This window comes from Ictalurus furcatus, chromosome 13 (assembly GCF_023375685.1).
Source record: "Ictalurus furcatus strain D&B chromosome 13, Billie_1.0, whole genome shotgun sequence".
Taxonomy (NCBI): Eukaryota; Metazoa; Chordata; class Actinopteri; order Siluriformes; family Ictaluridae; genus Ictalurus; species Ictalurus furcatus.
In genome coordinates this window covers 21,576,767-21,591,338 of record NC_071267.1, presented here as the reverse complement: position 1 = coordinate 21,591,338, position 14,572 = coordinate 21,576,767, and the positions used below count along the sequence as shown (strand labels likewise).

At 38.2% G+C, this 14,572-nt stretch overlaps 1 protein-coding gene across 1 annotated transcript; it reads right to left on the bottom strand.

Annotated features, from left to right (window-relative positions):
• Positions 1-5,870: 5,870 nt before the first annotated feature.
• On the bottom strand, positions 5,871-13,501 carry si:ch211-221j21.3 (uncharacterized). Its single transcript, XM_053640420.1, has 4 exons — positions 13,069-13,501; positions 11,298-11,435; positions 9,523-9,573; positions 5,871-7,455 (listed from the first exon to the last, which is right to left on the bottom strand). The coding sequence occupies exons 1-4, from the start codon at positions 13,147-13,149 to the stop codon at positions 7,423-7,425; spliced, it is 303 nt and encodes a 100-aa protein (XP_053496395.1). The 5' UTR covers positions 13,150-13,501; the 3' UTR covers positions 5,871-7,422.
• Between the last annotated feature and the right edge of the window lie 1,071 nt (positions 13,502-14,572).

The following is a 14,572-nucleotide window of genomic DNA, read 5'->3' as shown; positions in this document are numbered from 1 at the left end:
TTAATTAAATGACCTCATGAAAAAAATCAATATTCATTATTCTATACTCAGAATAGCAGTTTCACTTTAATATGCAGTACGACATTAATATGGTTTGTGAGCACGCAGACATTTTGCAGATGATAATAATATTTGGAACATTTTATTTTGTTTTCATAGTTATGCGCATAGTACTGATTTATATGTACACCTTTATTGGTTTGTTTGTTTTTTTTCTTTCTTTCTTTTTTTAACGGTTAATATTATTGTTATTTGCTTTTATTATATTTGACACACAGTCTGATTTGATTATTATTCTTATTCTCATTTTGAGAAGTGAATTTGAAAAACTGGGTTATTATAATTTATTTATTTTTTTTATTTTTTTTTAAATAAGTTTTAGTGTGGCAAATGTGTTATATAAGCTCACCATGAGATTTTCCTCTTCAGAAAACACTCCAGACTGATGCTGAAAAGGTCAGAAATGAAAACTATAGAGAGAGGAATTGTAAATGTGAGTAGCAGGATTAATAGTGACTGTTCTGCTGCATTTAAATGTAATTGTCCATCTGCTCTAGTGGCCTGTGTGTGTGTGTGTGTGTGTGTGTGTGTGTGTGTGTGTGTAGGGGTGAAGGTTCACCCATTCCCCTATTGCAATATCACATTCTAGTTCATATCCCACTGGTTCTGACACGAGGGCGAGCTGGCGAAATCACTTAGAGACCTGTGTTATTACATGACCATTCTATCAGGTCAGCTTGTATGTGTACTGTTGGTCAATGCATAATTATTTTAAATAATAATTTAAAAAAAAAACCCTCAATATATATGCAACCTTTTGGTAATTACAATGCACAGCAATTATTTATGGATATTATTTAACACATTAATTGCATATCATGCCTCATTTGCTTGTGCACCATTGCTCTAATTTACATCATTCCCCACCTGAAAGGGTAATTTTGTTTCGTTTTTTTTTTTTTTTTTTTTTTTTCTCAATTCCACAAATGAATTACAGCAAGGTTTACAGAAGTGTATTGGAAGCTGAAATGGCTGGTTATGTGTGGAAGCAGGCTGGAAAGTGCCTGCTCGCTTGGCAAGTCCCTTAGCGGTAGTAAAGTGGAGGTAGTCTCATAAAGGTGAGAGTTCCTCTTACGCCATACATGTGCTCTTAGAAGACGAAAGAGCTGCCGTCTCCCCAATAAAGACTTCAGCAGGACAACAGCAAAGACACAATGCTACATTCAATAATGTGCAACGTGCATGGTCAAACCACTTGAGCCAGTTATTTATTTATTTTAATGATCAATCTACAAATTCATCTATTGTACATTTGTATTGACCTTATCATGCAATATGAGCCATGAATTCTCTACAATCCACAGTGATTCTGTGCATTAGAAACCTGACTTTTATATTGTCGTGAATTTTATTTTACACTCACACCGTGTATCCAAAAGCATTGTGTGATATTTATCTTACAGAACGTGATATTCCGATATGAGTGTGTGATTCATTCCTGGAAGACTCCATGAGCAGTGTTCATCTCGCTATGAAACTAGCAGTCTGAGGTGGCTCAACCTCCACTAGAGTATTTGAACAATACAAAACTAATTCTGATGTGTGAATCCTACATTATTAACACAGAGAAAGAGGATGAGCGTTTGCTGTGAAAAAAAGAAAAAAAAAACCCAAGCAAAATCTAAAAATAATCACTGGCAGCTTTGCACAGCGGTGCAGCGAGTGGCTAGGGACCTCCAAGGTGGCAAAGCAGTGAAGAAGGAGCATAAAAAACCTGGCAGAATGTTTAAATTAAACAGTGAAATTCAACATCTGTGTTCCAAAGCCTTTACCCTCAATTTTGCATCTCAGGCGTGTGTGAATGTGTGCGTTCGCATGTTTGTGTGAGTGCACGCCGGCTTGTGAGTGCATGTGATTGAGAGATTTTAGGCACTCATTCGCACTAATCTCCATTTACTCTGATTCCACCAGCTCAGTGATGAACTATGGCATGACTGTGCTGCCGAACACATCACCCGCATGGAGTGTTGTCCCACTTTCAGACTTGGAGGGAGGCAGTGTGTTGGAAAAAAAAAAAAAAAAACATATGGACTGCATATTCATTAGTGCACTGCTGATAAATAGATTAATTGGCTAGATTAGGCAGCCAACGCTTTGATCACAGGGACCGAGCCAAGAGTGTGTTTGTTGTTTAGTGTAATTTTGTTCATTGAGAGGGAATGCGGTGCTGAAAACCTTACTGCACGGGCGTTTATGGGATTTATTTTCCAGTTAGTGTTAAGAGGAGACCGCAAACATGTAAACAACAGAACAGCAAGGAAATCTAATGAATGTGTGCGTGGGTACACATGTAAAAGAAAAAGAAACACAAGAAGGCTAATTAGTGCTCTGAACAATTCAGTCATATATGATTGCAGCTTTACTGTGTTTCATCATGTCAGAGTGCCATAAAACCTCAGTTCAGGACTCAGTGATTTACTGACTTACTTAAGTCACATGTTTGTTAAACTGGTGCTGGGAATGACAACAAACTATCCACAAAAAAATTGTAAATTATTATTATTATTTTTTAAACTCAAATAATGACTCAGTGATTTATTATTATATATATATTATACACACACACACACACACACACACACATATTGTATATACACATATAAATGTATTTAAACAGTTGAAAAAAGCTCCACAGTGATGCTCATGACCTGTAGATGCAACTGGTAAGTTCCTATTCAATTCTGAGCTGAATGAATATGATAATGTGGGAAAATGGATCGGCAGGTCTGAGCTGTGAAGTTTTCTGTGCATCAGAAGAGCTCGTGTTTATTCTCTTTGCTCTTTCTTTCTCCCAGTGGAGTCACTGTGGCTTCACCTCTGTTAACTCGGATTTGATATAACCTTTAAAGCAAAGGTGCATGCCTCCTCCTCGGTAAACACCTCCAAACACATTTGCACTGGAATGATTCTCAGATACAAACATGACGTGCGGCTTTGAGAATGCCACCGGCATTATTAATTCATAATATGCTTACAACTCTTTATCAGGAGTGGGAAAGAAGATGAAAGACCTCGTTCGGTGACGGCCGTCCTCCTGCATTGGCTTTTCTCAAACCTTCTGACACACAACCTGGTGTTCGACAGCTCAGGATGGGCCTTTGTATCTGTATGCATGTGTGTGTGTGTGTGTGTGTGTGTGTGTGTGTGTGTGTGTGCCTTAACACTTTCAACAGCTCATCCATTAGAGCAGGCCCACTGCTGACTGACAGCAGCGTTCTGCACCCTTTCATGGCTCCGTGTACATTGCGTAAGTCTGTGGGGAATTGCTTTGAGTGCCGGGAGAGCTCTGAGCACTGTCAAGGCTCACTGAGAGCCACAGAGGTGATCCAGCAAAGTAAATAACCTAAAAAAACACACGAGCATCGGTTCTGTCATTGTTTTCTAGCAAAGAAAAAAAAAACCCAGGAGAAACAGTAGTACTGAGAAATGAGCTGTAAGAAAATAAATAGCATTTTTCTTTTTACATGATTTGATGTCTGTTTCATTTTAAATGAATAAGTTCTAAATAGATGTATAACGTTACAGCAGGATATGTCATGTTTGCACTAAAGAGAGAAGAAATGCAAACAGAGTGTAAAGAGTAAAATCCAAAGTCCTGAAGATAGGCTACTGTACACCTAGAAGTCAAATCTGGCATAAATAAAAACAGGAAGAGTTCATTCTACACTGAGGATTTTAGTATGCAGGGATAATTGGATCAAAATAGCCATTATGCCGATGCCAAATTGAAGAGACATTTTTCCGATTTCAGAAATCCTGTTTTAGACCTGCAAAGGAGACACTGATTATTTTACAGCCATCATACCAGTCACTAAAGATACATTTCAGTTATTTCCTTTACTATAAGTCATGAAACATCAACAGCATAAAACTAACAACGTGTCCATCTTTAAAATTTTTACTGCTTTTCGAAAGGTTTAGAAATTGTCTTGATTTTTCTTCCATCATGCTTGAGAAAGGTTTTTGTTTTTTTAATAAGTCAGTTCATGCAATTTGCTTTTCACATATTTCACACCTTTATACTGTAGCTCCTGCTTTTGTTTTTCTTTCTTTTTTTTTTTTTTTTTTAAAGAAAAAACCCATAGAAAGTTTGTGATGCATGGAACTCATAACAATCTATTTCTTCCTAAATAAACGATTGATCCCTGCAAAGTATGATCTCTAGACCATCCTTTTAATCATCCATTTACATTGAGGTGCATTTATTTGTTAGGAAGACACCCACATATTAAATATTTCTGATTGAAATTTGTTTTAATAATGACATTTTTTAAACAATGGCATCTTTGCAATGAGGTCAAAGGCTTTTGAAGCTTCAAGTGCACAATATCTGATGTTCAGCCAACATAATGTGCAGATGTCTATATGTAATCCTTAATCCTGCAAGACGTTAGTCTCTTACAATAGCTATCCATTTTATTATAAAAAAGGATTAAAGAATAAGAGTGAAGGTTTCAATCACTCCAGCTACACTCTGGGTTAGAGATGACAATCGATGTCTTTATCTGAAATCCACTGATTGCACACTTTTCTATGGATTACACAAGCTCCTGGCACAATCAGTTATCTGCTATGTATCTTTAAGTGAGCGCTGAGGCGGTGTCTGAAAGGCAGAGCAAATTTGACTCATTAAAGGAGCATAAAATTGTGTCTTTGTGCGTGACCTTTTGTTCAGCATCTTTGGAGAATTCTGTTACTAAAAGAGGTGAGTTTTTTTGTGCACAGAGAGGGAAGGCTCCACGAGTATTGGGTTCCTATAGGGAACAATGGTGATAGGTTCACCTTGCAGTGCATGGGTGTAACTCAGCCTGGAATATTGTGGATCAAAGACTAATAAACAAAGTGGGTGGAAATGCTGTAAGAGTATATGTGATCCGGCAAAGGATACAGACATGAAAAGAGCAGGTTGACTTTAGGAGGACGAAAGCATTAAGCAAAACTGATTTTTTTTCTGTTGTGTTTCCTTCACTCTCTTTTATGAGAGCTACACATTTGTTGTTTGCTCACTGTAAATTTTGAAACCCACACTGAGAAGTAGTCCTGTAATGTATATGTAGGCTGGCTGCATGTTGTAGGACAATGCCCGTTATGGTTGTGTCTTCATCTCCGTGTTGATGACTGGAAAAATATGAGAGCGGAAATGTTCCTTTTGTGTGTGTACAGCGTGCTGCATGACCTGCTGATCTCCACAATAAAGCCATAATGGCCATGCACCTCCCCGAGGAACACACCAGCAACCTGGCTCTCTTATGGAAGCTGCAGAAACAGGTCACTGTGAGCATGCAACAGAGGGAAAAAATGTCTTTATGAGTCCAAAAAGCTGACATCAAAGTAAACAGATGTACACCTGTCATAAAGCCTTGGAGGGGATTGACATAGAGCCCCTCATTCATATCCAGCGTGTCAAATGGCAATTGCCGAGCTTGACCAGCTCTAGCTCTGCCTCCAACCCCTGCACAACATCTCATCACACTTGATCTCCAAATATGAGTTTTCCAAAGATGAGCTCCCCTTTCCCACCCTCACACTTGCCGGCTACTTTATTAGTAGCTAAGCTCTTTACACTTGTAGCATATTGCAGCAGGTTAGGGGCCTAAGCCTTATTGTCCCACATTATTGAAAATCTAGGCTGTGAGAGCCGGCCCCTGGAGGTCAAGCTTTGTCTGAGTGCGCTCGCTCTCTCATTTCTCAGGCAACAAGAGGCAACACTGGAGGAGGACGGACAAGATTGAGCTGGTAATACACTTAAATCCATCTTGGTTGACTTACCACAAACTTCCAGCTATCCCCGCGGCTTCTCGTGAGCCGAAATAATTCCTTTATAACTTACAAGTGCAGAAACTATGACTTATGAATTCATTGCAACACAGGCAGCATTATAAGTCTGTGGAATGGGAGGGCTATTTTATGAGGGAGTCATAAAACGTAGACCAGCACTAGACCGAGCTGGCTAAATTGGATGAAAGACGCTTATGTCAAATTGTGAAGCACATCTCCTCCGAGAATATGGATAAAAAGCTTTGCCTTTCATCAGTGCCACAATAAAGTCAAATGTATATTTTCTGTTTCCTGTTTGAAAACTAAATCATAGTTTATGAGATGTAGATTCAATTTAGCAGAACAAATCATAGCACAACCAAACTCTAGGCAGGTTTCCTTGTGATGAATTCAGTTGAACATGCCAGAAATCTTTTGTTATAATAATTTGCGATTATGCATTTCAGGTCTGAGCAATGTGGCGATTAATTAAATGTGCCGTGTAGGTAGTTGGATGTTCTGAGGGTCATGGCACCACCTGGTGTTCGTTGTGGAAAGCACATGTTTAGGGGGGAAAAAAAAGTTCTTCAGTTATCCTCTTAAGGAACTCTTATTGGTTCTATATAAAACCTTATAAGTTCTAACTACCCTTGAGGAACCTTTTCGAGTGTACTCGAAGTATTGCTCTGCATGGAATTCTAACAACAAAACCAACATATCGTGTATAAACAGCAAACAACATGTTACTCAAATTAGACTTTATGTCAAGTGTTACATAATTACATTGTTATAAATTGTTACAAAAAAAAAATATATCTGTGATTTCTTTCCCTCATGTTCGCAAGTAATTATTCACATAACAGCATTTGCAACAGGGAAAAATAACATCAGTATATAAATACTGTTTTTAAATGTTAAAAATGCAACAACAACAAAAAAAGAAAGAAATGGGGAAAAAACCTTTATAATCAAACAATGGCTTTCAGTGCAAATTTAACCACTTGCCAGATTTTACAAGGACCAATCTCTACTGTATATACACACAGTACAATATTATACAGTTTATAACTAAATTAATGGAATTGGTTAAAAACAAGAAAATTCAATGGCTATTCCTGTTTTTAATAAAACATTCCCTTTGAAATATTTCTACAAAATCACCTAAAAATGCATCATTGCATTGTGTAATACTTTTGAAAAACAAAACAAAACAAGATATAGTAATAATTTGAAACACATTTGGTCTATACTAAATACACAAATGAATTCAATGAAATACAGATTTCTTTAAAATCATTGAATGCCCTGCAAACTACACTGTAGTAGTACTTAAATTAGCACTCATATTGAATGTGTTAACCTGAAATTACTAGTAAATACCTGTGGCCAGCCCTTACATTAAATCAGCAGTCATTTAAGTGCTGATTTTAAAAACACACACACAGGCTACATTAGAACTGAGAAGTCAAGTACTTGTGGTTATAAATAAGGCACAAGATGTGCTGTGATATGAACTGGCCAAAGTGCAGGCTGCTCCTCCACTCCCAGCGATCCGTGCAGTCTGCTTCCTTATTCATCCTCTCCAGGACCTGTCTGACCTTGTGATCAATACCTCTGCATGATATGATTTATATGGCCCTGAGAGAGAGACACAGAGCAAACATTGATGTGACACAGGTCACCTTTGCGCATGTTATGTTCATTAACCCTTTGCGATTGATATTCATATATGCTGACTTCGGCTAAGACGGATCAAAAGAGCGCAGCAGCGAGATCAGACGCTAGGTGCCCCGGCCTGCAGGTACAGCGCTTCAAATGTGCATTTCTTTATTGTCATGAACTTGCATTGATTTTCCAAAAGTGAGAAATTCCCAAAGTCATCAGATTCCACACACTTATGCTACGAGCGGATTCAAAATAATGTGAAAATAAAGCGGTTTCAAAATAAAATTTGAAACAGCTCCACTTACGTTCAGATTAATAATCCACTAATAATCCAACATGCAAACATCTTGTCAAATTAATCTGATCAAATGGGGTGGATAATCCTTTTAGTAATTCATTAAAAATAGTAGAAAAATGTTCATGTAAATCTTTGCATCTGATGACTTTTAATATGAGAATCTGTGTGCGTGTTCTGTCCATGTGGGTTTCAGGAAAGACGAGCTCCTTTAAAGCGCAGATGCAGGACACGAATGACCTGAATTAAGTTCGCTTGGTATTCGACATTCAGCAAGGATGCAGAACTTGCATATGATTTTAAAAAAACTGGGGAAATCTTATTTGATAACTTATACATTTACATTTATAGAAGATGCCCTTATCCAGAGTGACTTACAGAAGTGCTTTGAAGTCTCTATCAATAAATTCATCCTGATACTGGTTCACTAGGTCACGGACTAAGAATATCATCAGTCTTAAAACTCTGCTGGAGAGGTATTATGGTAAGAAAATCACACAGACAACTTTTTTTTTTGTTTTGTTTACACTATATGACCGAAAGGTTGTGGACGAGTGACCATCACATTCATATGTGCTTGTTGAACATACCATTCCAGATTTAGGCCTCCTTTGCCGTTAGAATAATCTCCACTCTTCTGGGAAGGCTTTCCACTAGATTTTTTTTGAAGCATGGCTGTAGGGATTTGTCCATTTAGCCACAAGATCATTAGTGAGGTCATGTACTGATGTTCGGGAGAGAAGGCCTGGTGTGCAGGCAACGTTCCAGTTCATCCCGAACGTGTTCAGTGGGGTTGAGGTCAGGGCTCTGGGTAGAACACTCAAGTTCTTCCACTAAAGTTTTGGCATCTCATGTCTTCATGGAGCTCACTTTGTGCACATGAGCATTGTCATTCTGAAACAGCTTTGGGCCTCTTAGTTCCGTCGAAGGCAAACTGCAATGCTACAACATACACAAAGACATCCTATACAATTGTGTGCTTCCTACTTTGTGACAAGAGTTTGAGGAACAACCACAAATGGGTGTCGTGGTCAGGTGTCCACACACTTTTGGCCATACAGTGTATATATTTCTTGTGCAGTTTTTTCCATACAATGTCTTTTAATATTGGTAACATTCGAAGATAAGTACAAGTGTTATATCACCTTTAATGTGTGCATTTAATGTTTTTTTTTTTCATACAACAACCAAAGCCTTCTTGCTCTTGAATGTGCAAATATAAAACACTAAGCAATTTGCTACAGTCACAAACTTTTCTCACTTCTCACTTTCTGTTCAATAATCAGACCTGGAAGAGGTTATTCCTGTGATGGAAATCATTTACAGCATCTTAAAAACACAAGCACGATCAAAAACTTACACACTGGATCCAACTGACTGGACCCACACACTCCTTGTTGTTATGGTAAAATTGACATTAAAGCCTGTTCTCTGTATTTGTTTCATTTCGGAATGAATTAAATGTAATGTACATATAAACAGAGACTGTCCACAGGATGTCCAGTTTAGGATCCATATAAACAGTTTAATTAGAATAAGATCATACAGATCTTACATAAACATAGCCATTGTGTGTGTGCGTGCGTGTGTGTGCGTGTGTGTGTGTAATAACACTTGATAGTTACCAGCAGACTCTACCACCATAACCCTGGTGTTACACAAGCATTACAGCCTCACCATGTTCTTGTCAAAGGGATAAAAAAAGAAAAGCAAACTAAACCAACACCAAAAGTGCTGAAGCTCACCGGTTCTCCTGCCATGCATCTCGGACAGGATTGCTGAGCTGTGCCAAGAACCTGCAGAAAAGTTCACATATAAACAACTGAAAGTTTCACAAATCACCATGTTACAATACATGTAAATACACTGATGCTAACATAGACTTTGTTCTATGTGTTGTTTATCGGTTAAAGGGGCAGTTTGTTTCTTTGTTTTGGTCCCTAGTTAGCATCTGAATGAGGGTGACCTTGGAGCCAGTACATTGCCAGGCATTCTTGGCTTTCCAATACTTCTCCATGGTTGGCAATCAAGCATGGCACTTCTTGGCATTCCAGAGTAGTTTCCCAATGTTTTGTTTTGCAGCCCCTCGGCAGAAAACCAAACCCCCCTCACTCCTTCCGTTTTCGTCCAGGCTTGGGAGCAGCAACAGAGGAGTTTACCGTTTGTAAGGTTTAAGAGTGTTACCAGATCTATTCCAAACATATCATTCTAAATATACTTCAAAAAAATCTGCAATTCACAATATTTCCATGACAGGGTCTGGCTAGCTAGTTTTTTTCCATTTCATCTTTTCCGGGCCAGAAATGAGCTCCGTCCCCCACATGGAACAGAATTGGTAAGGCTCATGATGCATACAAGTTTCAGGTCAGTTGGAGGGTAAGGTCTGGCTTGTCACTGCAATTGCAATTCACATTATAGACAGAAGAGGGGGGAATACATCCTGGATGGAATACTGGTGTATTACAGGGAGGGCACATTCATTCATTCCCACCTAGGGGCAATTTAGCATAGACAATCCACCTACACCTCTTTATTATAGTTTATATAATTTTAGTCTCTTTTATATTATATATATTGTGGGTGCTTCTTTTCATACTAAAGGCGTCAAAATGTGAGTACTGTTAAGGCCAATATTACAAAAATCACTAACAAAATTTATGTTAAGCAGTAGGAATTGACAATATGATGATATAATATTGATATCATGATAACTGATGTCATAAATCTTTTTTGAAATGTATTTATTTATGTAAAAAAAGACATTCCAAACTCTTGAAGCACTTCATTTATCATTTCATTTATGGCATTTGGCAGATGCCCTTATATAGAGTGACTTACATTTATCTTATATATATATATATGTGTGTGTGTGTGTGTATATATATACACACACACACACACACACAACTGAGCAGTTGAGGGTTAAGGGCAGCAGTGACAGCTTGGTGGCGCTGGGATTTCAACTCACAACCTTCCGATCAAAAGCCCAACGCCTTATCCACTGAGCTACCACTGTATTTGATCTTTCAAATAAAAAAAAGTTTGAAAAAAAAAAAAGATAATTTTTCCTCCTGCTTTTCAATGTTAATTTATTTTTGCAGGTATATACTCTACAGGTATTGAGCTAATTTCTTAAAGGTGTATTTGTTTGCAAACCTATATACTGTTTTGTATCATAGACATGTCTTCAAATAACGTGATATGATATTTTGACATATTGCCCACCCCTAATAAGCAGTCCTGTACACTACAGTTGAGCCCTGGAGGTATTATTGTTTTATACTGGCCTTGCTGTCTTAATGATCATTAAAAACATGAAGCCAGTAAGATTCAATATTTTGACAAAGTCCACTTGTTTTATTGAACTACTTTAGCTCTTGAGACATTGCACATCTCTATTGTAAGCCACTTTTATGACTGTGCTCTCAGTACTTTGTACTAGTGACTCAGAGTTTCCCAAGTGTATTCTGAACATTGTAAAACAGACGGTAAAGCAACAAGTCAAGGTCGACATTCTTACCATAGTGGTGACGTGGTGATTTGCATTGGCGCTGTTTTGATGGCCAACTTGTGGAGTGTCCCATGAGTCCATTGGGCTGTCCATCACAACATCACATCTGACCTCGATGCATCTTCCCAGTCCAGTGCATGCTCTTTTCTTACATGGTTTAAATAGTTTTAGGGAGACAACGAAACGCACACACATAATGCAAGGGTTCAGTAATAAACGTCAAATCAATATCAACAAGTGAAAGGCATTCTGTAGGCCTACAGCAGCATAACACTCTCTCAGTTATGATTTATATCAGCTAATAATAGTACTCAGAGTCATTCCACCAAGGGCAGTACAGGGCAGTCAAAAATAAATGACTGCTTAGATACAAATCTCTACACCCCTAGAAAAACAAAAGGGTTGTTCAAGGGGAGGGTGGGGGGTTCTATGTTTGTAAAGAGGATCTAATGAAAAGAAAAACCTCTGTTGTTGGGATCTTATGAAAAGAGTTAAAGGGACCTGAAGTGGGAAAAAACCACAAGCTTTTTACGGTGCTAGAAGGAACAGAGACAAATAGTGCACTACATGGAATATACCGTACATGCCATTACTTCATGGTTTTCAAAGTGGGGTCTGTGAAGCACCACTGTAATACATGTTTTCCCTAAATTTATTACAGTTGTGAAACTCACAGCCTACCATTATCAAAGTTACATTTACATTAGCCTGTTAACCTGATCACTTGAATTGTATCAGCATAATTCAAACTTCAATAAACAAACAAAGTTCAGAGATAAAAAAAACAAACAAACAAAAAAACCTTTATAGCTCAAAGTAGTAGTTGAAGTATTTTAGAAATAGAAACAGATAAAAGACAAAGGGTCCCTGGCTGGAAAACAGTTTGAGAACCCCTGCTCTAGGTTTTAATGGTTTTAGGTTTTAATGGTTTTAATGGAAACTATAATGGTCCCTGTGGGTCTCTAGTGGTAATCTGTTGCCTTCAAATGGTGGCATGTTATGTCTTGTGGATACCATTATAGGGAGTCTAGCTCAAGCTATGCACATAGCAAGCTCCATGAAGACATGGTTTGCCAAGGTTGGACTGGAAGAACTAGTGGCCTGCACAGAGCCCTGATCTCAACCCCACTGAACCCCTTTGAGCTGAACTGGAAAGCTGACTGCGCCCCATTCCTCCTGACCTCACTAATGCTGTTGTGGCTGAATGGGAAATCCCCACAACCATGCTATGGGTGTAAAATACAAAATCTAGAGGAAAGCCTTCCCGGAAGAGTGGAGGTTATTATAACAGCAAAGAAAAAGGGACCAAATCTGAAATCGGATGTTCAACAAAACAGTCTGAGAACCCCTGCTCTAGGTAATACACTTGAATAGGGAGTAGGGAGCCATTTGGCCCTGCTGTGGAAAAAAACATCAACAAACAAACAAAACTCATAATTTGTAATGGTTTTAATGGGTATAATGGGAATTGTATTGGTTTTAATGAACACACTAACGGTCCATGTGGGTCTCTATTGGTAATTTGCTGCCTTCAATTGGTGGCATGTTATGTCTTGTGGATACCATTAAGGATCGATAATGGTAAAGGATTTAATAGTTGACGGTTTGTAATGGTATTTGTAGTGGAAACCATTAGAATCTCTCTGGTGTTTTTTTTTTTCAGCAGGGGGTTTCAGACTTGGATTTTAACTATCATTTATCGTTTTGTCTTAACGTTTAGTTAACTGGAGTCAGGTAGAGATACTTAATTATAGTGGATATATAAACAGGACATATTTACCGGCTGGCAGTCCCACTGGCTGTGCTCTTCCTCCCGCTGTCTCTTATTCTGCACTAAAGGATTTACATAATCCATGGACATGATGAGGAGTTTTCTCCAACCGCCCTTCCTCTCTTCAACAGGGTTACTGACTAGGTCAATCCTCCTTTATGTATTAGACACAGCCTCTGAAGGCTGAAATGTATTTCCGGGACTCTGAACTGAACAATCCAATCCAACCAGTGAGATCTAATCACAGTTCGTGCATTTACAAAACGCTAACAACCATGCACTGCATCCCAGAATGAATTTTCTCCCAAAACACGTACCCTGGGTCTCTCAAACAACTGAAAATGAAGCAGTTTTGTAGATCCCAAACACAGATCAAAGTCAATAAGCCGCATGGACGCGGCGTACCATTCTGAATTTCTTCCGTCTGTTCAATTTTTTCCTGCTGTTCCCACGTTCCGTGACGCCTCAACCCAACCAATCAGGTGAGAGCTTGTGAAATAAAAGGCGGGACGATTTCAAACGGAGCGTTTTTATTGGTTTTTGGCGCGAAAGAGTAAGCAGTGGTTTTAACGTGGACGATAGAACTGTTACTTTTTATTTTAACAGACTTTAAATAAGTATTGTTATACAGGTAATGTATAACATATAAAAAAATACACACGTTTATATTTATATGTATTTTTATATCATATTTTATTATTATTATTATTATTATTATATTATTATTATTATTAGTAGTAGTGTTCTTCTTCTTCTTCTTCTTAAAGCTCAGGTAAAAATCTGCTTTCAAATAAGTCTATAATCCTCATTTGAAGCTTTTTGGCTATACTACTCTAAAGTTACAGGTGTGAATTTATTATTTTATTTTTACAAACCATGCCAAATTACATAACAGCGTTAAAACTAGAGAAAAGCTCAAATTAAAAGGATTTGTTTAAAGCTGTTTTTGGTTTAAAGCCGGATTGACCCCAGATTCACAGTAACCCTGACCAGGGGAAAAAAAAAAAAAAAGCTTAAATGAGATGAATGATGAACTCAGTTAGAGTCATTATTTCACTACTAAATCGGAGCCTTTTATCACAAAATTACAAATGAAAGACCAACCCTTATATTTTGCCGTTCAATCCAATTGAAATTATTCATACATGCCCATGATCAGACAATAGGATTCTACATCGCCAGAGCCCTCTCCTGTGGTTCTAACCTGATTTCTCACTGAAGCTAAGCAGCGGTGAGCCTGGCCAGTACCTCGATGGGAGACCTCCTGGTGAAACTAAGGTTGCTGCTGGAAGTGGTATTAGGGAGGCCAGCAGGGGGGCGCTCACCCTGTGGGCTGTGTGGGCCATGATGACAAAATTCTCCCGTTGACTCCCTTATCTATCCTGGCCCCCTAATAATCTGTGTCTGGAAAAGCGCTATAAAAATGTAACTTTAACTAACTAACATTGTGATAGCAACCTATACTATAAGGCCAAAATGTTGTGGACACCTGATCATCACATCCATATGTGAG